This window comes from Ranitomeya imitator, chromosome 9, assembly GCF_032444005.1.
Source record: "Ranitomeya imitator isolate aRanImi1 chromosome 9, aRanImi1.pri, whole genome shotgun sequence".
Taxonomy (NCBI): Eukaryota; Metazoa; Chordata; class Amphibia; order Anura; family Dendrobatidae; genus Ranitomeya; species Ranitomeya imitator.
The window spans coordinates 38,476,561-38,501,002 of NC_091290.1; the positions used below are offsets into that span (position 1 = coordinate 38,476,561).

A 24,442-nucleotide genomic window follows, 5' to 3' on the forward strand; every position below is an offset into this window, starting at 1 on the left:
TTATTGCCCTTGGGTAAATACAAAACTGAGGGCTAAAAAATAATTTTTGTGGAAAAAAAATATTTTTTACTTTCACGGCTTCATTATAAACTGTAGTGTTTCACTACAGTTTATAACGAAGCCGTGAAAATAAAAAATATTTTTTTCCCACAAAAATTATTTTTCTCTAGTCCCCTTCCACGACGGCATATGGAGGTTGTCTCTTTGCCCTAATGGGGAACAGGAAACACAAGAGAGGTTAAAAGCACCTCCCACTCGCCAGTGTCTTTCCTGTTCCCCATGGGACAAGGAGAGGTTCCTATATGCTGTAGTAGCCGGTGACTACAGGCATTCTTTCAGGTCTTACCTGTTTTTCAGCCGGGCAGCTGGGGTCGCCTTGTGCCTCTCCGTGGGCTGCTCTCGTCGTCCTGCTTGGCAGGTACCTCGGGACCCTTCCCGGCCTTCCTGCGCCCCCACGAGGGTAAAGCAGGCCGGGATCCCCAATCGCCAGCCGGGATCCTCTCTGAAGCTTCCCGGCTTCCTCCCTCCATGCTGCTCGGTTCGGCGTTCCGGAAGTGACGTCAGCGGTCGCGCGCGCATCACTTCCGGTTTTCGTATCACCCTGAAGCTGGCACTTCCGGGTTTCGACGGCGGCGGTGTCGGTGCTAATGGCGTCCCACACGTGGATCCTGGAGGAGGAGGAGGGGAAATCCTACCGCTGGAGGCAGGTGCTAGGAGAGCTACTCCATAAAAGCCTGCTGAATCACCACTGAAGGTAAGACTATAATCTCTTCAGTATGGATGGTTCTTTGTGCCCTGCATCTGCAGAGCCCAGCGCTGCCCCTGCTACTGTGAGTATGCAGGGTCTGGATCCGGGAGGTAGTTTTTCTTAGGGGTAGCTCCTCATTCTTCTCTCCCTCTGTTTCAGGGAGAAAAGTCTGCCCCTAGAGCTACTATTAGGAAGAAGTGTCCGGTCTGTTCTACAAAGCTCCCTCCTACCTGGGATAAAAAACTCTGCCAGCCATGCACTGACAGGATAGTTAAAGCCAAGCAACCATCCCTTCTAGATGAGATACGCTCTCTTGTTAAACAGGAGGTACAATCTTCCTTAGCAGCTTTTACACCTCCACCCCCACCTCCGCCACCACATTCCCCAGCTAAGAAGAGGAAGATTCAGGTCGTAGAATCTGATTCGGATTCAGACCACTCGGTTTCTTCATCTGCTGGCTGGGAAGATCCAGCATCCCCTAAGGCTGAGGTCAGGAAATACCTCTTCTCCTCGGATTATATTAAGGACCTGGTGTCTGCTGTTCGTAACACTATGGGGCTTGAAGAGGAACCTGTACCACAGTCCATACAGGATCATATGTTTGGTGGTCTTAGATCGGAGAAAAAGGCAGGATTCCCAGTTCATGCTAATGTTATTAATATGATTGAGCAAGAGTGGGAACTCCCTGAAAAGCGCCTTAGTATGTCTTCTGAGATGAAACATAGATTTCCTCTAGAAGGCGACCTTGTCAAACTTGACATTCCCAAGGTGGATGTGCAGGTGGCCAGAGTCGCCAAAAAAACAGCACTCCCCTTTGAGGATGCGTCGCAGTTAAAAGACCCTATGGACAGGAAGATTGAGAGTCTCCTGAAGAAGTCCTGGGGGAGTCTTCTTCTGTCCTCAAGGCAAATATCGCCTCTACCTGTGTAGCGAGGACCCTTTCCTGCTGGCTGGAGAAATTAGAATCGCACATTTCTCAGGGTACCTCTAGAAGTGAGATGTTGGATTCTCTCCCTATCTTACATAAGGCTACTGGTTTTCTGGCGGATGCTTCTCTGGAGTCCGTTAGAATTGCCGCCAGATCTTTAGTGCTCTCTAACTCTGCCAGAAGAGCTCTCTGGCTTAAACTATTGAGTGGTGACATCACGTCTAAGGCCAAGTTATGTGCCATCCCCTTTAAGGGAGACTGTGTTTGGTCCAGCTTTAGACGACATTTTGGATAAGGCGACCGACAAGAAAAAGGCGCTCCCGGAGCAAAAACAACCGAGGAAACGTTTTTTTCATGCCCCACTGTCTCAGCCCTCTCAGCAGAGGGGTAAAGGCAAGACCGGCAGGTGGAGCTATGCTAAAGGCAGAGGGAAAAATATCTTCGTCCCTCAACAACAGCAGCAGCAGCAGTCATTCCAGCAAGATAAACAATGACTCCGACCCGGTGGGGGGAAGACTCTCAAAATATGTGGATCAGTGGGAAAATATCACCAGCTCCCACTGGGTCCTTAATGTTATCAAGGAGGGCCTATTGATCGAGTTAACTTCTCCCCCCCCCCCCTCAGGGTCTAAAGATTACTACCCCCTCAATGAGGGATCACAAATTGTTAACATTGGGTCTCAGAGACCTTTTAAAATCAAATGTGATCTCCCCAGTTCCACAATCAGAATGGGGTCAGGGACATTATTCCCGTTTATTCCTGGTACCCAAACCATCGGGGGAAGTACGTATCATCATAAATCTAAAAGGTCTGAATCAATATGTAAAATATCGAAGATTCAAGATGGAGTCTGTAAAATCAGCCATTCCTTTTTATAGATCAGCACGCCTTTATGGCGACAATCGACCTGAAGGATGCGTATTTTCATATCCCTATTCACCCGAGACACAAAAAATATCTCAGGTTTGCGATTCAGGGGAATCATCAGGTGGAGCACTATCAGTTTGGAGTCCTTCCCTTCGGAATCTCATCAGCTCCGAGAGTATTCTCCAAAATAATGGCGGAGGCAGTGTCATTCATTGGGAGTCAAGGGGTTTGTATAGTGCCCTATCTGGACGATCTGCTGATAGTGGCTCCCACCAAAATGACCCTGGTATCTCATGTGTCAACCACATTAGAGATATTGAAGTCTCTGGGCTGGATACCGAACATAAAGAAATCCCAGCTTCAACCCTCAAAAACCAGAAAGTTTTTGGGAGTAATTCTGGACTCGGGGAAAAAACAGATGTCCTTCCTTCCAGAAGATCAGACTACCATTAGTAGTAAAGATCAAGAAATACAAAGAGATGAGATCTCCCACACTCCGGGAAGGAATGTCGCTATTAGGCTCCATGACAGCCTGCATTCAGTCGGTGGCTTGGGCTCAAGCCCACTCAAGAATTCTCCAGACCCATGTGCTAGACAATTGGGATGGTCGTCCTGGCTCTTTAAACAAAAGGATTCACACTCCAGGTCGAGTGAAAGCAGCCTTAACGTGGTGGATGAAATCCGAAAACCTTCGCAGGGGTGTGAGTTGGATTCTATTCCTGTTAACCACGATCAAATCAGATGCCAGCAAGAGGGGCTGGGGAGCCATGATAAATCATGTTCCCTATCAGGGTCTTTGGGACCCGTCAATCAGAGAGAGATCGTCAAACTTCCGAGAACTCAAAGCTGTGGAAGAAGCTCTCCTAGCAGCAAATCGTCAGCTCTCTGGACAACATGTCCAGATATACTCGGACAACATGACCACGGTGGCTCATATCAGACATCAGGGCAGTACAAAATTCACCAGTCTAAATAAGATCTCTGCCCGAATTTTTGCCTGGGCCGAGAAACACTTACTGTCCCTGACGGCAACTCACCTAAAAGGTACTGCCAATTTTCAGGCAGATTATCTGAGCCGACAGGATTTTCACCCAGGCGAATGGAGTCTGGATCGGCAAACATTCAACTTACTGGTAAACAGATGGGGTCTCCCGGAGGTCGACCTTTTTGCTTCTCACCAAAATGTGAAAGTAGAAACATTTTTTTCCCTGGATCCAAGAGGAAATCCCAGAGAAGTAGACGCCTTACTTCAAGATTGGCACTTTCATCTGGCTTATGCATTTCCGCCCATCCCGATTCTTGCAAGGGTGCTACGGAAAATTCGGATAGAAAAGACTCCGACTATTTTAGTTGCTCCATTTTGGCCCAAGAGAAGTTGGTTCAACCTGATTATCCAACTACAGGTGGACGGACCGGTAATGTTACCGATAAAGGTCAATCTCCTTTCTCAGGGCCCAGTTCTTCACTCAGACCCTCAGAAATGGAATTTAGCGGCGTGGTTTCTGAAGCCAATGTGCTGAGAGCGAAAGGGTTATCAAACCCTGTTATAGCTATTCTACAAAAATCCAGAAAACCGGTAACAAATGCTATTTATAATAAAATTTTGAAAAAATGTTCATCTTTTTGTCTGCCTAATCCTCCAGACCCTCTCATGCCAGATATACCTAAGATATTAGACTTTTTACAAAGAGGCCTAGAAATTGGTCTGAAACCCAGTACTCTGAAGGTCCAGGTCTCTGCGCTCAGTTCCATCTTTGATCAAGATCTAGCAGGACATCGCTGGATTAAGTTTCATGACCTCAGCAAATAGAATAAACCCTAGGAAGCAAGTTATAGTTCCTCCATGGGATCTCAATATTGTGCTTCAAGGCCTTACAGGTCCACCATTTGAACCTTTTGTCTACCTGTTCCCCACAAAATCTCGCCTACAAAACGGTTTTCTTGGTAGCTATTACTTCAGCTAGAAGAGTGGGTGAATTACAGGCCTTCTCTATTAGATAACCTTATCTACTGGTTAGAGAAGACTCAATAATACTCCGTCTTGATCCCTCTTTCCTCCCAAAAGTGGTCTCTGAATTCCATCGTTCTCAAGAAATAGTGTTACCAACCTTTTGCAATAATCCTGCAAACTCTGAGGAAAGAAGATTTAATACTCTCGATGTTAGGCGTATCCTGCTACATTACTTGGATCAAACCCGTGCCTTTAGAGTTGATCACAACCTTTTTGTCCACTCCTCAGGTCAAAATAAAGGGAAGAAGGTAGCCAAGAGTACCATTGCTACATGGATTAAAAAAGCCATAACAGAAGCTTACCTTGCTCAAAATAAACTACCTCCAGTAGGAATCAAGGCCCATTCAACTAGATCTACGTCGGTCCCCTGGGCAGAGAGAGCAGGCGCATCTCCAGAGCAGATCTGCAGGGCAGCTACGTGGTCGTCACTCCATACCTTCTCCAAACATTATAGGTTGGATGTATTATCCAATAGAGATTTAGTCTTCGGCCGCAAGGTTCTTCAGGCCGTTGTCCCTCCCTAGTGCCAATTAGTTGGTATTCCTCCATATGCCGTCGTGGAAGGTGACTAGAGAAAATAGAATTATTCTTACCGTCAATTCGGTTTCTAGGAACCTTCCACGACGGCGCTAATTTCCCACCCTCTATATTTCCTGGATTAATTCTGGGACTCAGAAGGTAAACCGGTGCTATGGTTTCAGTTATAAGTCACTGGCGAGTGGGAGGTGCTTTTAACCTCTCTTGTGTTTCCTGTTCCCCATTAGGGCAAAGAGACAACCTCCATATGCCGTCGTGGAAGGTTCCTAGAAACCGAATTAACGGTAAGAATAATTCTATTTTTAGCCCTCAGTTTTGTATTTTCCCAAGGGCAATAAGAGAAACTAGACCCCAAAAGTTGTTGAGGGTTCAAAGTTCTCACAAAGCATCTAGATAAGTTCCTTGGGGTCTAGTTTCCAATATGGGGTCACTTGTGGGGGGTTTCTACTGTTTGGGTACATCAGGGGCTCTGCAAATGCAATGTGACGCCTGCAGACCAATCCATCTAAGTCTGCATTCCAAAAGGCGCTCCTTCCCTTCTGAGCTCTGCCATGAGCCTAAACGGTGGTTCCCCCCCACATATGGGGTATCAGCATACTCAGGACAAATTGGACAACAACTTTTGGGGTCCAATTTCTCTTGTTACCCTTGGGAAAATAAAATTTTGGGGGCTAAAAAAAAATTTTTGTGGAAAAAAAAAAAGATTTTTTTATTTTCACGGCTCTGCGTTATAAACTGTAGTGAAACACTTGGGGGTTCAAAGCTTTCACAACACATCTAGATAAGTTCCTTATGGGGTCTACTTTCCAAAATGGTGTCACTTGTGGGGGGTTTCAATGTTTAGGCACATCAGGGGCTCTCCAAACGCGACATGGTGTCCCAGCTCAATTCCAGTCAATTTTGCATTGAAAAGTGTAACTGCGCTCCTTCCCTTCCGAGCTCCACCATGCACCCAAACAGTGGTTTACCCCCACATGTGGGGTATCGGCGTACTCAGAACAAATGGCACAACAACTTTTGGGGTACAATTTCTTCTCTTACCCTTGGGAAAATAAAAAAATTGGGGGCAAAAAGATCATTTTTGTGAAAAAATGATTTTTTATTTTTACAGCTCAACATTATAAACTTATGTGAAGCACTTGGTGGGTCAAAGTGCGCACCACACATCTAGATGTCACTTGTGGGGGGTTTCAATGTTTAGGCACATCAGGGGCTCTCCAAACGCAATATGGTGTCCCATCTCAATTCCAGTCAAGTTTGCATTGAAAAGTCAAACCATGCTCTACCATGCGCCCAAACAGTGGTTTACCCCCACATATGGGGTATCGGCGTACTCAGGACAAATTGTACAACAACTTTTGGGGTCCATTTTCTCCTGTTACCCTTGGTAAAATAAGTTGGAGCTGAAGTAAATTTTTTGTGAAAAAAGTTAAATGTTCGTTTTTTTTTTTGTTTTTTTTTTTAAACATTCCAAAAATTCCTGTGAAACACCTGAAGGATTAATAAATTTCTTGAATGTGGTTTTGAGTACCTTGAGGGGTGCAGTTTTTAGAATGGTGTCACACTTGGTTATTTTCTATCATGTAGACCCCTCAAAATGACTTCAAATGTGATGTGGTCCCTAAAGAAAAAAAAAAAAAAATGGTGTTGTAAAAATGAGAAATTGCTGGTCAACTTTTAACCCTTATAACTCCCTAACAAAAAAAAAAACGTGGGTTCCAAAATTGTGCTGATGTAAAGTACATGTTGGAAATGTTACTTAAGTATTTTGTGTGACATATCTCCGTGAGTTAAGGGCATAAAAATTCGAAATTGGAAAATTGCGACATTTTTGCCAAATTTCCATTTTTTTTTCACAAATAAGCGCAGGTCATATCAAATAAATTTTACCACTATCATGAAGTACAATATGTCACGAGAAAACATTGTCAGTCATCAGGATCTGTTGAAGCGTTCCAGAGTTATAACCTCATAAAGGAACAGTGGTCAGAATTGTAAACATTGGCCTGGTCATTAAAGTGCAAACCACCCTTGGGGATTAGGGGGTTAATATTCTTAATTTCACTATACTTACGACCACGCCAAATTCCCCAAAGGCATCGTTCACCTGCAAAAAATAAAAAATAAAATAAACCAACAGTATACTAGCTGTTCTGACGTAGTCCAATTAATAATGAGTGTCCCACGACAATCTCCCCTATCAAACAGTGACATCGGGTGATGTCACTGCTCTACAGGGCGTCCCACCAAGCACTGACAGGAGATAATGGCTCCTGCAGTACATTGCTGAAGAGGTTACCTGAGTTCAGGCTCACTTTACGGCAATACTGTGTGGGAATTTTCTCACACAGCGCTGCTAGTGAGAGAATGAACTCGGATGACCTCTCTCCCGGCAGAGGGATACATCACAGAGGATTACCTCCACCTTTCAGTTTATCACGGAGGCCCTGTAGAGCACTGATCACTGTTCTACCTGGGATATCGTCATGGGACACTCGTTATTAACTGGACTACGGCGGAAAGGTAAGTATAGGTTGGTTTATTATATTGTTTTCATTACAGGTGATTTGTCTGATGGGACTACTTTCCTATCATCGGCTAGCTGTCACTGTGAGCATTCATAGCCGGGTGGGAGCAGTAGTCCCATCAGACAATGGCTGCTTACACAGACGCGCACACACACACAGACCCGCACGCACATATACACGCAGACCCCCGCACACAGACATGCACATCTTCTCCGCACACACAGCCCCGCAGACACACACAGATAAACGCAGACCCCCCGCACACACACAGTCTCCACACACACAGTCTCCGCCCACACACTCTTCCTCCCGATCTGCAGCGTTTCTCGCACCCACATCCGCAGCAAATCCGCAGATCTTTTTTACACCTGCGGTTTTGCTGCAGATGTGCCTGACTCAATGGGTGCAGAAACACTGCAGATCCACAAAAAGAATTGAAATGCTTCAGAAAATAAAACGCTGCAAATCTGCTCTGATTTTTCCGCAGCATGTGCACAACAATTCTTCATTTCACATAGAATAACATTGGTTGTGCACGACACTGCGGATTTGATTCAATTCCGCGCGTCCAAAAGCAATGCGGATCTGGGGTGGAACCTGGGCAGTGTCTTAAGGGGGCCTGAAAATGTTGCCAGTATAGGGCCAGAAATTCCTGGTGGCAGCCCTGCCCCTGACTGACAGCTGTGTCTCAATGCAAAGAGAGTGTCAGTCAGGGCTGAGGGCACGGTTACATGTGCCACTATAGAGAGGTGACAAACAGAATGCTGGCTGGGAGAATAAAGTTAATTTTCTCCCCACTGCATTCGGCTGTGTGCAATTAACCTGCAGATTAACCCCATATCTGCTGGTTAATAGCGTTATTTCTGGTTACAAGTTCCCTTTAAAACCTGGGGAAGCTAGATCACCCTTTTATCTCAGACAATTAAAGCAAACCTTCATGAATACTTCCCAACAACTATATTGTATCAAAACATATTAGATGGTGCCCCTCCAATACCCAGTGAATTATAACAAGCCTATTGCACAGTGAAGGGAAAAGCGAGGGGTATGAGAAGTTGTCCAAGTAATGGAAAATGTCTTGAATAGCTGCTGCTATAGAAAAACCAAAAAAATCATCCTGCATACAGATGACAGGTCAGGAAAAATGCCACAATAAAACTGGCTGAATATTTGTTTTTAAATATGCGTGTACCTACCTTAATACCTGTCACTTGCTTCCAGGTCTGACTGTCCTTGTAAGGTGTATATTGTAAGAATGAAGAACCCAACTGTAAGTTGACAATAACCTGTTCTTATTATTTGTCTGGAACGTGCTTGAAAATCCTCAATTTGAAAAGTTTAAAAACTATTAACTGACCTTAATAGGTCTTTATTTAAAAAAAAAAAAAAAAGTATTTAATTTTGTAATTTTCACAGTAGCCACTGTGGCTGTTGTAGACTCCATCATGTCCTTCAGGAAGCATTTTCAGCAGGCTGCTTATAATAAGGGGTAGGTTTATAATGACAGGTAAGGGTAACACCTCTATAGTCAGCTAACAGAGGATCCACAATCCAAACAGGTAATATCACAGCTCCCACTCTCTTTACAATTACCTTTGCACATGCTCATTAGATGCTTCAATACAAAAATAGGCTTATTGTCTTTTCATTGTGGGTAATCTACATGTGAATTTCCTGAAACTAAGCTAATCTAATGAAGCCCCAGTGGCCAGTGTGAAAATTTCAAAATGTTTCTGTAATCCATAAAACAGATTGTGTGTGTGTGTGTGTGTGTGTGTGTGTGTGGTTGGGGTGGGAGAGAACATATTCTAAAAATAGATTGAATACAAAACCTGATTTTAAATGATAGGTTATTTCCTGATGATAGCGTCCCTTTAAAAGTTAACAGTTCTATATAATTTCTAAATTGCATTCTAGCTAGTGGTGCTTATCATACAGTTTATGCATTTCTGTGTGCAATTCCTCATCCTCCCCTATTTCGTTTGCTGCGCTTTTCTCCCTAGTGAGCGTTCCTCTCTGTTGTCTGTGAGTGCATGTTTGTATGTTTGGTATTTAAATTTATCCCTGTACGTCCTCCCTTGTTAGTCTGGTTTGTATATGAACATAAACTATTACTCCTCACTTCCCGGCGTGGGGAGGTGCACAGATATAGGACTAATTCCGGAGGTCAGCAAGGTACGTGGCCTCCGTGTCTTCACCATCCGAAGTGATACAGGGAACAGGGATAGCTAGGGTGCCCTTAGCGTTGGGGACAGGGAAGGAGCGCCTTGCCCCGGGTATTCAGCGTACAGAGTTGTGACACACACCTTTGTTTGGATATGGTGGCCATCCACCAACTAACCATTATTCCATGGGCGGTCTGATCCGATGGGTGTCACAGGTCCGGGTCCGGTGCCTTCCATCTTCTTGCGATGCTGCCCTCCTTGCTTCACAGGCTCCCCGGCATCGTGCTCCTGCGCAGGCGTACTTATCTGCACTGTTGAGGGCAGAGCGAAGTACTTCAGTGCGCAGGCACTGGGCCTCTCAGATGCTGGGGAGCCATGAAGCAAGCAGGAGGGCGGCGATCATAAGAAAATGGGAGGCGCCGGATCCAGACCTGCGACACCCATCGGATCGGACCGCCCTACGGGTGAGTATATTAAAACTTATATTTCTTATCTTTCAGGTCAGATCGGGGTTTATCTAGAGCAGTATAGAATACTGCAGATAAGCCCTGAAAAGGCGGTGGCCACATCTTATAACGGCCAAACCTGGTGACAGGTTCGCTTTAAGGTTGGTCTTCATGTATGAGCAGCTGGGTCAGGAGTTGAAGAGGGCAATAATGAATATATGGACAAGAGTCTTCCTATTTTTACATAGAGCAGAGAAAACAGAAGAATTAGCTGGGTAAAAAAGAAAAATGAGCAATTGTATGTACACAGCGCTATATAATATGATGACTGCAATGTATTAAGAGGATAAAAACTTTCGGAGGAGTGCTTCTTTAAATTGCATATGAATTATGATTACCTACAATATTAAAATGTTGCTAATTCGTAAAAAAATGCCCTGCCAATAGTTATCAATTAGATTTTCTAGTTTTAGTTTTTCTAGTTTTGACATGTAACCTCATTACAATGTGCAGATTTGAGCCCAGAACCCCAGCGCTGCAAAGCAACAGTGGAAACCCCTGAACCACCATTCTGCCCTCACTGATAATATCTTGTTATTTCTCTGTATTTATATTGAAAAGGTTAATGTTTGCTTGTTTGTATGGGTCTTTTATTTTTTTTTTTCTTTCCTGCCACTAAGCAATATTCCTTCTGGTTTTTTTTTCTTTTCATTAAATTGGATGTTTTTGCCAGCATCCACATTTTACGCTCAAGTTGTAGTCTATTATTGATACTAACACATTGTTGACTATATACTGTATACTATCTTTGGTCTATGCTTTCCTGGATCAAAATAATTACCCAACAGGAATCGATTTGATGTCATGTAATTATTAATCGCCCAAGTGAGTTTAAGATTTAGATAACTTTTGGAATATGATGACGATAATAATAAACATAAGTCTAAATGATGCTAACCCCCTTCCACTGAGGAATCAACAAATTGTCAATAAATTGGTCATAACAAGTAATGGATGATTTAAAGATTGAACTCAATATAGATTAAATTTTCCTTCGACCAAACAACCCAGATTTGCAAGGGAGGGGGAGAACCTCAATCCCATTGGGGAGTCTTCTTTTTGTAAATGTAATTATTGAAAGCAAAGTAATTCAGTTTCTACAAATGCTGAATAGCACTGTTAACAAAATGCTTCATATTTTCAGAGTACTGACAACAATTTTGTAGCTTGAATTCTATAGCCATAACTGCTACATCATGGGGGGTGGATACAGGAATAAAGTGCTTCAACATCACATGTAATCCAATTGAAGTCTGGAGGCCAGGAAAATCCATAGGTTTTGTGTACATCATCACCACTGTCCTTTTTAAATCTAATGGAATTAGTCGAAAAAAAGGTTGTAGTTGGATGTCATAATTAAGAGATCTTGTCACCGCTTTCATAATTCTCAATGGATGTGTAAAAATGTTCTTGTGTAGTTTGGAAGTGGCCTGGAGTTTTGGAGTTATACTTGAATTATTTTGTGTTGAGTTTACCCAGAGAAGTGCCTTCTTATAGGATTCTGTATAAACATCCTTGAAAATCTTTTTATTCTTTATTGTTGCAACCACTATATTGCACAGGTTTTGCACAGAACCTGTTCCTTTCACCTGCAGCCACAAAGCCCTAACTGGTAAAACGCCAGTGTATTTTCATTTTTTCAGTCACTCCCTAGGTGCGCCAATCTGTTTTTCTAGTGTATAATCCTTGAAAATCTACTGTTTTTTTTGTTTTTACTTACGATGGGTATTATTGTTATCCAATATTTGATAAGCTAAATTCACCATATAATGTTGTGTTCAATATCACTAAGGCACCTCCTTTGGTGGCATTTCAAATAATTGACGTTATTTTATAGGTCATTAATATCATATTTAGCTCTATGGATTTACAAAAATGCATAAAAAAACACGTATTTTCAGCTGCGTTTTTCTGCCAAGAGATGCAGATACCTTGCAGAAATTTCTGCAAGCCAAATACGCAACGTGCGCACATTGCCTTAGATAGCAATTCTATTTGTTCGAAGGAAAGCAATAGAAGACTGGACAACAACAATATTGAGTGAATCTTCTAATTTATTTGCCTTTTTTGTAGTCTCATATTTTCATCTTCCACCATTCTGTGTATGCTTTTTTTTTTTTATTTGTCTTATTGCTTGTAGGTTCCTTTTAAAAAATAAATAAATAAAAAAAAAAAAAAAGGTGAATATTGTACTTACTTGACAGAATAACTTTGAGTCCAAAAATTGATTTCAGATAATATCTGAAGACATATGCAGATTGACTGTTGTTATATTTAAAATGTAAGCGTCGGTTCAATTTTTTTTCTCGTTAATCAGAAGTGCACATCAAAATAAGTAACTTTGAAGCAAAGTTACCAGGGAAATGTGCTTCTTTCACCTCCTGGATTGATCTTTCTCTCAATTTTTTCAGTAAACGCTGTAAAATCTGTATTCAGTGAAGACAGAATTACCCATTACTGAGATAATGACAGTTTGTGCTTTTAAAGTTTGGTGGAGAGAAGGAATGAGAGGCAGACAGACATTTTGCCGCAATTTTGAAATGAGTCCTTTAACTTTGAGTACAAACTATTACCACACTAATGGGAAAATCTGTTTCCACTGGAAACAGATTTTACCTGTGAATTGAAAATTTTGAGAATAAATGATTGGTTCAGGAAAAGAAAGAAGCCCGAATATTTTAATAAGATCTATGACAATGTGTGTTATTTCATGTATACTATTGATTTATGGCAGACAAATTCAAACAGTTACTCTTTAAATCCACTTCTTATTGGCCTTGATTTAGAGGTTGATGATGATCTAAAGTTTTTTTTTTTATATACCTTCCAAGAATATAAACCTTTTTCAAATAGTCTTCCATGTCTCTGGAACTGACTTTTTTTTCATCTGAATAATGATTTACCATAGTTTCAAAGATAGTTTTTATGTTATTTGCATTGCTTGAAATTTACTTTTTACAGAGTAATGGCCTTTCTGATTTGTACAAGTTTCAACTTCTTCGCAGCTATGGTAGTTATCAGAGATATTCGTTCCAAAGAATACTTTGAAAGAATATACCATTTAGTTTTAAACTGTGTGGAGTAAAGATACATTAGGTGTTTTGTTGATTCTTAAATAGGAAGTACCGTAATCATTCTTTTCTATGTATTTTCTTAGAGTCATGTAATCTCACCTTAGCGCCTGTTTACACACGTTTTTGCCGTGGACAAAAAAACAGCTTTTTACAGTACCAGTAAAATGAGATTTCTGAAATTTCATGCACATTCTGCTTTTTTTTTTTTTGTAGGTGTTGTTCATACTTACAAATTTTGCAATAAAGGTAACACATCTCTGCTGCAAGTTGTTACCAGACTGCATATACTTCTGTGTTATTCATGTGATTAATTGCATCCCTGCTGGATATCAGATTCCTATGCATCATCTGCTGTGCTCGGTTGTAATGTCACACCTGACTCTGCTTCATCTTGCACTTCCAGCTCCGCCTTGCCTGTCTCCCAACTTGCCTACCCTGCTGACTGTGCCCACTATAAATTAATGTGCCATCCGGCAAGATCTGCTCAGCTGGTTAATCAACTAGGTCTGTGCTGCTTACCTAAACCTACAGCTTAGAACATCCACTTCACCAACGAGCCTATATTAGAATAGCAAGACCATGGACTCTGCTAAACAGGTTTACTTCACAACCCTCATGTCTTCCCTATCCTACAACCCCAAAAAGTTATTCAAAACCTTTAACTTCCTCCTCCGCCCCCCACTACCCCCTCCAACCTCCCTCATCTCTGCTGAGGACTTTGCCACACACTTTAAAAATAAGTTCGACCAAACAAGGCAAGTCTTCATTCTTCAACCACCACAACCCCTTTGTATACCAGACCAATGCCCAAACCCCATAACCTCTCTATCCAACCGCACTGAAGGTGGGGCTTAATTGTCTCCTCTCCAAAGCGCACCTCACCACCTGTGCGCTCGACCCCATCCCATCCCACCTTTTCCCCAACCTCAACACCACTCTTATCCCATCCCTAACCCACCTCTTCAACCTATCACTAACTTCTGGCACCTTCCCTTCTGCTTTCAAACACACCACAATCACACCTATCCTTAAAAAGCCAACCCTCGATCCAGCTATTGCCCAATATCGCTGCTCCCATTCGCTTCCAAACTCCTGGAGCAGCATGTCCACGCTGAACTTTCTCCCACCACTCATCTAACTTGCTCTTTGACAATCACAATCTACAATCTGGTTTACGCCCCCATCACTCAACTGAGACAGCCCTGACCAAAATCACTAACGACCTACTTACAGCCAAAGCTAACGGACAATACTCTGTTCTCCTCCTTCTAGACTTGTCCTTTGTTTTTGACACAGTTGACCACTGCCTCCTACTACAGATCCTCTCCTCTTTTGGCATCAAAGTCCTCGCCCTATCTTGGATCTCCTCATACCTTTCCAACCGCACATTCAGCGTCTCCCACTCACACGCTACCTCCTCATCCCACCCTCCCTCTGTTGGAGTCCCCCAAGGCTCTGTTCTAGGACCCCTACTCTTCTCAATCTATACACTTGGCCTGGGACAACTCCTAAAATCTCATGGATTCCAGTACCACTTTTATGCTGATGACACTCAGATCTACCTTTCTGGCCCAGACATCACCTCTCTGCTGTCCATAATCCTGGAGTGTCTATCAGCCATATCCTCCTTCTTCTCTCGCTTCCTCAAACTCAGTGTGGACAAATCTGAACTCGTCATCTTTCCTCCATCCCATAGATCTTCCTTACCTGACCTATCTATCGCAATTAACGACATCTCGCTTTCCCCCGTATCGGGAAGTCCGCTGCCTCGGAGTAACCCTTGACTCTGTCCTGTCCTTCAAACAGCACATCAAAGCTCTTTCCACCTCCTGTCGCCTCCAGCTCAAAAATATCTCCAGAATCCGTCCTTTCCTCAACCGTCAATCTACTAAAATGCTTGTGCATGCCCTCATCTCCCGCCTTGACTACTGCAACATCCTTTTCTGTGGCCTCCCTGCTTACACACTTTTACCTCTCCAGTCCATCCTTAACTCTGCTGCCCGACTAATTCATCTCTCTCCTCGCTACTCCTCCGCTTCCCCCCTCTGCAAATCTTTTCACTGGCTCCCACTCCCTCAGCGTATCCAGTTCAAATTACTAATACTGACTTACAAAACCATCCACAACCTGTCTCCTCCATATATCTGTGAACTAATCTCCCGATATCTTCCCTCACGTAATCTCCAGTCCTCCCCAAGACCTCCTTCTCTACTCCACACTTATTCGCTCCTCGCCCAACTGCCTCCAAGACTTCTCCCGAATATCCCCCCCATTCTCTGGAATTCTTTGCCCCAACACGTCCGACTATCAACCACATTCGGATCCTTCAGACGGAACCTGAAAGCCTACAGCCTGCACTGACCCCGCTGCCTCCTCCTAACCACTACTGAAGCTACCGCCTCGCCAACACTGGAGCTCCTGCAACCCTCAACCTATTGTCTCCTTCCCCACCATCCTGTAGAATGAAAGCCCGCAAGGGCAGGGTCCTCGCCACCTCTGTATCAGTCTGTAATTGTTAGTTTGCTTACTGTAAGTGATTATTTGTATGTAACATCTCCTCATGTACAGCACCATGGAAGCAATGGTGCTATATAAATAATAATTCCAAAGTTGTAATGGCATCAATACTAATGCTTTTGGATATCAAGGAGTTAAAGGTAACTGAACTGGATATGTAATTTGCTGTGAGCCAGTGGGAGGTTCTACAGGCTGTGCGTGACTTCTCAGCCTGTATGGACGCATTGCCTCAAATCACTGCTATTACACCTTCAGTTCCTCAACTGCCACAGTTGCGTTCTTATCCAGGACATTTTTCTTGAAGACCATCTCCACATCTGCCTATTACTGTCCATTTAAAGTACATACAATGGCCTGCTGGACCTTTGCAAACCAATACACCATATTGGAACCATTTGAACTTTGCCCCCAACATTTTTTTTTCTGTGTGATTTGAAAGTAGCATATATTTATTCTTTATCTATAGACACTTTGGATTTGGCTGTACCATTATGGGAACAAGACAAGACAATCATATAGTTGATTCTCTACCATCCTACTTGACAACTAACTTCTGTAGAGTGTTTGACAAATCAGGTAATGTTCATTCAACTACCGACTACGTGCTCTGGCTTTGACAAAGAACTAACCTTATGCCATCCAGTTTTCTCAATTGACGTAGAACAATCACACACACACACACACACACACACACACACACACACACACACACACACACACACACACACGTGTGAGAAAAGGAAGAGATCCCAAAATAAAAGTAAAATAATAATTATTAATCAGTTGTAAAAACACATACAAATATATAAATTATTCACGCCCCCGGAAGAAGCAGGAGGCGAAATGCGCGTCGGGGTGAGGGGACACCACGGGCACCAGCACTTGCACCAGGTAATTGCATTCTACCATGTGAGGTTTTGGGACAGATGGTAACATATGTGGTCTAAGAATAAGAGGGTTGGACACGTGTAAATAACCTAAAAACATTTGGAGAATTTATGGAGGTGGATTGTTTAACCCATTAGCCACTGTGCTCTCTCTCTCTCTCATTGTTTTGGCGGTGTCTAATTTGTATTTGCCATATGTTGGTATTTATTTAGACCATTTTATATGTATTCAAGACACTTGGAATCCCCCTAATTACATACATTACCCTGGGTAGTTATAGGCACAATACACCTGTATTGTAGCATATGTGTTCTGGTGTGGGTTTTTTTTTTTTTTTTTTTGTGGTGTCCCCTATGGTACTTTTTTTTTACTTTTTATTTTGGGATATCTTCCTTTTCTCACACACGTGTGTGTGTGTGTGTGTGTGTGTGTGTGTGTGTGTGTGTGTGAGAGAGATTGAGTTGTTGTATTGTCATGAACTGCCCTTGATTTAGTGGAATATAAGTTATGTTGACCTAGAACAATGACCAACTCTTGGTTATCTATCTAGTCGGGCCAATGTTAAAACTTCCTGATAGGGATGGATTTACCATCTTTGGCTCTGGAACTATCTCCAAAAATGGATCCACAATTTCTGGTGGTCGTATGAGTGACTAGTGGAAGACCATGTTCTACATTTAAGATTGCCATTATGAATATCTTGTTATGCCTTTCAGTTTGTACAACATGCACCGTTCTGTGTTCCAGCATTTCATCAATTAAATATTCTACAATGTTCTGAATCAGTATGTATTCGTCTATCTGGATGAAATCCTATTCTTCTCCAGGGCCCTGGATTTTCATAGTCTTCATGTTCGCTTGTTTTGAAAAGACTGTGATAGAATCATCTTTATGCCAAGCTGGAAGAATGTATTTTTGAGTCATGAATTACAGATTCTTGGCTTTATCAGATATCCTATCATCTGGAGGTCTGTTTATAGTTCCAGAGAAAGTTTCTGCTACTTTGGCCACAACCTGCTGGTCTCCAAGTCCTTCACAGATTCCTCGTCTTTGCAAATATCTGTTGCTAATTTATTAAAAATTATTCTCAAGTGGTAGCTTCGTTCTTCGTTTACAGCCCTCACTCTGAAGGGCTCTAATGGTTGAATTCTACTGTTCAAATCTTAAAGCAGTTTAAAGCTTGTTTTTCCACTTCTCCTGATCTACACCTTACTGATGTTGACAGGCCGTTCTTCTTGAAGTGGATGTCTTTCCTGTTATAGAAGCAGTTCCATCTCAAAATTCATCTACATCGAGAAATCCTCTATGCCAGTTTTTCTGCAAGAATTTTGTTCCGGCAGAGCGGAATTATTCTAAAGGTAATTGTGAATTCTTAGAATAAAATTAGTTCTTCAGGAATGGCATGTGCTTGAAAGTTAGTGTCCCAGTTACCATCTAATTGGAATATAAAAAAAAAATCTGGATATCGTCAGTCGGCCTGTAGGTTGATTCCCCATCAAGCTCGATGGTCACTCTTCGTGGTTTGACTTCATCCTCACCGTCCTCTCAGGAAAAAAATCACATGGCTGATGCCCTGTCCACATCCTTTAATCTATTTGTTGCCTCCGAAGAAGCACATGTAATTGAAGCTGATTTTATTTTTGCTTCAATTTCTTCCTTCCTGTTCTCTACGGACCGAGACCGTACTGAGGGGGTATCCCGAAAGGAGAGTGACAACAGACTTGTGTCCCCTAAATTGGCCCCAAAGTCCCCTCGTGTCGCAGCTATTAAGTGTTGGCGGACATGTGGCTACCAACTGCCCCTTAACGACTGAACCCATGGACTGCAGGTATATTCACCGAGTGTCTATGTGCGCCCCGCCCGTGTGCACTGCAACTACAGTCAATGAAGGCAGCGAGCCCCAAATGTGCTAGGTAATCGTCAACGGGTACTATACGGAGGCTTTCTTGGACACTGGGAGCTTAGTGACTCTGGTCCATGGGTTCCTTCTTGCTGGGGACAACCCCACTGTACATAAAGTGGGGGTGGTGTGCATAAATGGGGAGCTCGGAGAATGCCCGACTGCGAAGGTTAATTTTTCTACACCGTGTGGGGACATTAAACATGTGGTGGGAGTGGTGAAGACCCTTTCCTATGGGACTGTGTTGGGAAGAGACTTGCCCCTGTTCTGGTCCCTGTGGGAAACTAGGGTTAACTCTCACAAGGTAAATGTTATTCCAGGCGTGGAACCCGAAGATCCCAAGTCAGGGATACCTGCCGTAGGGGTTGCCCACCTAGGGACAGACACTCACCCCGATAGGTTTCCCCTAGAGGTATTGGCAGGCAAGGTCGGGGAGACCCCACCGATCCCTGAGCTGGAGGTGTCTCCTGGTAAGCTCGGTACAGCTCAGCTCCAGTGTCCCACCCTGGCCTACGCACGAGGAATTAATGGAGTAGCTCAGCAACCTGGTGCTGAAACTTTTTCCCCGCATGGCTATCCACCGGGAGCTGTTATACCGGGTGGATTAAGTCCGGGTAGAGGTGGTGGAACAGCTGGTGGTGCCCAATCCTACCGTCAGGCGGTGCTCGACATGGCTTACACCCACATGCTAGGAGGGCACTTGGGGGCCAAAAAGACTCAGGAATGCATTCTGCAGCTTTTTTTTTTTTTTTTGGCCTGGGGTCTATGCGGAGGTCCAGAGGTACTCTGACACTTGTCCAGAGTGCCAACTATCCTCAACCACTGCCAACAACCGGAGTCTGTTGCTACCTCTCCCATTATAGTGGTACCATTTGAGCGGATAGCAATGGATCTGGTAGGCCCCATGGTGAAATCCGCCCGGGGCCACCAACATATTCTGGTCGTAGTGGATTACGCCACGTGGTACCCAGAGGTGATACCACTTCGCCACACCTCGGCCAAGCTAATCGAGCTGTTTGCAATGTTTTGTCGCCTTGGGCTTATGTCCAAGGTGTCCAGGGAGCTATGTATGCTGCTCTGGATTAAACAGCTACGTACGTCAGTGTACCATCCATAAACCGACGGGTTGGTGGAGAGGTTTAATAAGACCCTCAAAGCCATGCACAAAAAGGTGGTCGCCAAGGATGGGAGGGATTGGAACATATTGTTGCCCCATCTGATGATCGCTATCTGTGAGGTACCACAGGGTTCCACAGGTTTTTCCCCGTTTGAGCTCTTGTATGGCAGTCATCCGAGGGGACTGCTCGATGTAGCTAAGGAGATATGGGAACAGGAGCCTACTCCGCATTGAAGCTTAATTGAGCACGTGGCAAGCATGCAGGCCTGGATTGCGGCAGTACGGCCCATTGTAAAGGAGCAGCTGATGGATGCCTAGGCTGAGCAGAGCTGCATGTACAATGAAAGAGCCACGGTCAGGACCTTTAAAGAAGGGGACGGGGTGTTGGTACTAGTGCCCACCCCAGAGAGTAAGCTCATGGCCAAGTGGCAAAGGCCATATGAGATATGGGGGAAGGTAGAAGTAAATTATAGGGTGTACCAACCTGGAAAAAGGAAACCCGAGCAATTATACCATGTCAAAATGCCACAAGCCTGGAAGGACTGGGAATGTTTGGGCACAGAGGCGATTCTGGTCGTACCACAGGGGAACCCACTGGCAGCGGCCAAGGACACTGTTGGGGGTAAGGTTAAAATTTATGATGCTCTAAGTAAACAGCAGCGACGGGAGGAGCGGGCTCTGGTGCAACAGAATACAGACGTATTCTCAGCTGGCGGGGCGGACCTCGGTGATCCAGCATGACAGTCACCGAGCCCCAGGTAAGGGTACGGATGATGCCATACTGGGTGCCAGAAGCCCAGAGACAAGTCATCGCAGCTAAAGTGAAGCAAATGCTTCAGTTGGGAGTCATCGAGGAGTCCCGGAGTGAGTGAGCGAGCTTAGCCCCATTGTGCGGATTCCAAAGCCAGACCGATCTTTACGTTTTTGTTATGACTTCAGGAAGTTGAATGAGGTATCTAAGTTTCACCTTTATCCAATGCCCCGGGTGGACGAGCTAACAGAGAATGGGGGAGGAGGCTATTAGGTGGGCCTTGGAGTCCCCACGCTACTCTTTGCTCAGGCGTCAGTTTCATTTAGTAACAGACCATTCACCTCTCGTCTGGATGAGAAACGCAAAAAAGAGGAATGCTCGGGTCACCAGATGGTTCCTGTCCTTAGAAAACTTTAGTTTCTTGGTGGAACATCGGGCAGGGAAGTCACAGGGAAATACAGATGCCCTGTCATGGGCCCCCTGTATGGTGACAAATGTTCAACCCCACAAGTTTGAACAGAGGGGGGTATGTGAGGCAGTGACCGGTGTTATATGCGAGTGTCGCTATGTGTCCCCCAGGATGTGCAAAGAAGCAGATTAAGACTATGGGAGTTAATTGCATTCACAAGTATAGCTGTGGCTGCAATGCAGAATAAAACTGAGTGTTGGCTTTGGGCAAACTATTTGTTCAAGGCAGATTTAGGAAAATCTGTCATGGGCTTTTATTTTTGAAACTGACTACAGGAAGGTAGTGGGGTTGGTCCATTTCCTCCCCCTGGCCAGGTTTTACATGTGGCCTACAGCCACAGGTTATTGTGTAAACTGTTATGATCTGGTGGTTTAGGAGCAACATGGAACGAGCTCTGAAGGACGTGGTAACTGTACTGACCGCAGTCCCTAAGCTCAACACAACACTAGAAGTAGCCGTGGAATGCTCCTAACTCTCCCTAGGCATCTCGTCACAGCCTAAGAGCTAACTACCCCTAAAGATAGAAGCAGGAAAGCTATCTTGCCTCAGAGAAAATTCCCAAAGGATAGATTAACCCCCAAAAATAATGACTGTGAGTGGAGAGGGAAAAGACATACACAGAATGAAACCAGGATGAGCACAGGAGGCCAGTCTAGCTAAATAGATAGGACAGGATGGAATACTGTGCGGTCAGTATAAAACACTACAAAAATCCACGCAGTTTACAAAAATCTCCTCACCTGACTAAAGGTGTGGAGGGTAAATCTGCTTCCCAGAGCTTCCAGCAAGACAGAATTAATTCATACTGATAAGCTGGACAAACAAAGAGAACCCAGAACGGATAAGTCCACAATCTATGGACAGAAAAGAGCAAGCAAAAACTTAGCTTTTTTCTGAACTGGTCAGGATAACAGGGAAATCCAAAGAGATGTGAATCCAACCAGGAACCATTTACAAGTGGCACTGGCTGAAGGAAAGAGCCAGGCCTAAATAGCATAGCAGAAGAGAAGATAAAAGAGTTTGTATGTTCTCTCCGTGTTTGCGTGGGTTTCCTCCGGGCACTCCAGTTTCCTCCCACATTCCAAAGACATACTGATAGGGATTCTAGAATGTGAGCCCCATCGGGGACAGTGATGATAATGTGTGCAAAACTGTAAAGCGCTGCGGAATATGTTAGCGCTATATAAAAATAAAGATTATTATTATTATAAGTGGAGGCAGCTGATGACCGCTAACTCCAAGGAGCAGCCATACCACTTGAAACCACAAGAGGGAGCCCAAGAGCAGAAGTCACAAAGTGCCACTTACAACCACCGGAGGAAGCCCAAGAGCGGAATTCACAACAGTAAACCCATGAAGCAGAGGTTTGGGTGTGCAAGTTTTTTTTGGTCTTGCAGGCAGAGCAGTTGTTGTCTCTGCAGAGCATTACCTGTGTGAGGCAACACAGGGCCAAGCGGAACCAAAAAGCCTACTGGAGGCGGACATGTAGACGTAATACTGTGTCTATGTATACCCCTAAAATTGATGCATGGCAGAGTACATGTTCACTCTGTCGGTACTATTCTAATCTCTGGCCCCATCTGTGCATATGCAGGAGGGTGCAGACTTTGGCCCCGACGGGTGGCAATGTGAAAGTGCCCAGAGTGAACACCCTGCTGTAAATAGATGCCATTTAGGCCCATCATGGAGTGTCAGGGTGGGGACAGATGACAATTTTAGCAGTATTAATACCCCTTATAGTTTGTCTGCAAGGTTTATTCTGTGGTACCAGTGAGGAAAGTGATGATTGCGGATGGCAGTAACGTGTCTGGCTTTGAATTGGGTGCACTGATGAAAATGTATAAATAAGCGTCAGGTAACTGTAATTATGAGTGCAATTTATATGCCTTTTTGGGAGGAGGCTTGCTTCTTATAACCAATCCAATGAGGTACCAATGTTTTGTGTCATAACTGCTAACTTTCAGTGTATGACTCCACATTACTAGAGTTTCCTGTAGGGGGAAGGGTTGGTTTGTCTGTCCCTACAGGGTAGCTGGGACAAGGACAGCTCAGGAGAGAGATGGGGGTAGAGGGCAGGACAGCTGGCCATGAAAGTCCTGAATGATGTCTGTTTAACCCAATCTGTGCTGGTAATGTGTTATGACTCAGAGAGCAGATGGTCTTTTGTAAAACATAGAGTTCTTGTTTAAAACAAAAGAATGGTAAATCTTCTTAGTCCTTTATGAGACCTTTTTTTGCCTTTACTATTTGTATTGTTTTTATATTACGGACACAAAAAATATCTTACCTAGATTTAAAACTGCCCATCTTATAATGTGCCCTACATGCAACCCTGTATGCAACAAGCTGTGATGCACATAGCTGACATCAGCCTTTTTTTATTTTAACTAAATCTTGCATTAGTGAGCCCTGGGTTCATATGACGGTATTCAGTTCTCTTTTTTCCCCTTTATGACTATTTTTGTTAGGTACTAACAACTGCATAAACTCAAGACACTGTGTTTTGGTGACATTCTGACTCCGTCATGTAACATCACAATTTTTACACCAGCAAAGTTGTGTAGATCCTTATGCCTTACAAATTATGTTCTGTTTACAACTCATCAGCTCCATACATGACTGTTCACTTGATGCCTAATATATTCATCTCCTTAATAATTGCTATTCACATTACCAGTTTGAATGTTATGGCTGATGGGTGTACATGCATCTATTATGGGGTTCAGCCCAGCTTATTTGCCTTACAACTAAACACACCGGTTAGTAAATTACAAAGCAACAGCAAACTATTAACCTGATATATATATATATATATATCTTTTTGTTGTACCACATTGTTGAACCACAATAATTGGTTGCAAGAAAGCCTAGTTCCCAGTCCCATTGTAAGTAGTTGAGCCTGTCTTGACTGCCACATCCTGCAGACAGCTGATGAGACTATTGACCAGTGCTGTTGTCCCTCTTGCACTATACATTTATTTTTTATTTGGTGATTTAAAAAATATATATTTTTACAATTTTTAACTTTAAAAAAAGAATCTTTTTTTTTTATATTCACTCCCTTTATGAGACTTTCACTTTCTGCAATCTGATCGCAGTTCTAATGCATTGTAATGCACCAGCATTGAAATGCATTAGAACTATCAGCCCTTCAGACACAAGTTACCGTATATACTCGAGTATAAGCCGACCCCCTAATTTTGCCACAAAAAACTGGGAAAACTTAATGACTCAAGTATAAGCCTAGGTTGGGAAATGCAGCAGCTACTGGTAAATTTCAAAAATAAAAATAGATACCAATAAAAGTAAAATTAATTAAGACATCCATAGTTTAAGTGTTTTTGAAAAACCATATTTAATCAGGAGCCCCATATAATGCTCCATACAGTTCATGATGGGCCCCATAAGATGCTCCATACAAAACTATGCCACATA

General features: G+C 43.5%; 1 protein-coding gene across 5 annotated transcripts in view; it reads left to right on the forward strand.

Moving 5' to 3' along the window:
- The window catches only part of RCOR2 (REST corepressor 2), a 125,860-nt gene that overhangs the window by 10,737 nt on the left and 90,681 nt on the right, over nt 1–24,442 (forward strand). For 4 of the 5 annotated variants that reach the window (XM_069740072.1, XM_069740071.1, XM_069740076.1 and 1 more), the window contains exon 2: nt 8,842–8,890. Coding sequence is in view for 3 of the 5 variants with exons in the window: in XM_069740071.1 (XP_069596172.1) it covers nt 8,842–8,890 (49 nt within the window). In the remaining 2 variants the exon portion in view is untranslated. Of the gene's footprint in view, nt 1–8,841; nt 8,891–16,348; nt 16,459–24,442 lie in introns of all 5 variants that reach the window. The other variant, XM_069740074.1, reaches the window with a different exon arrangement.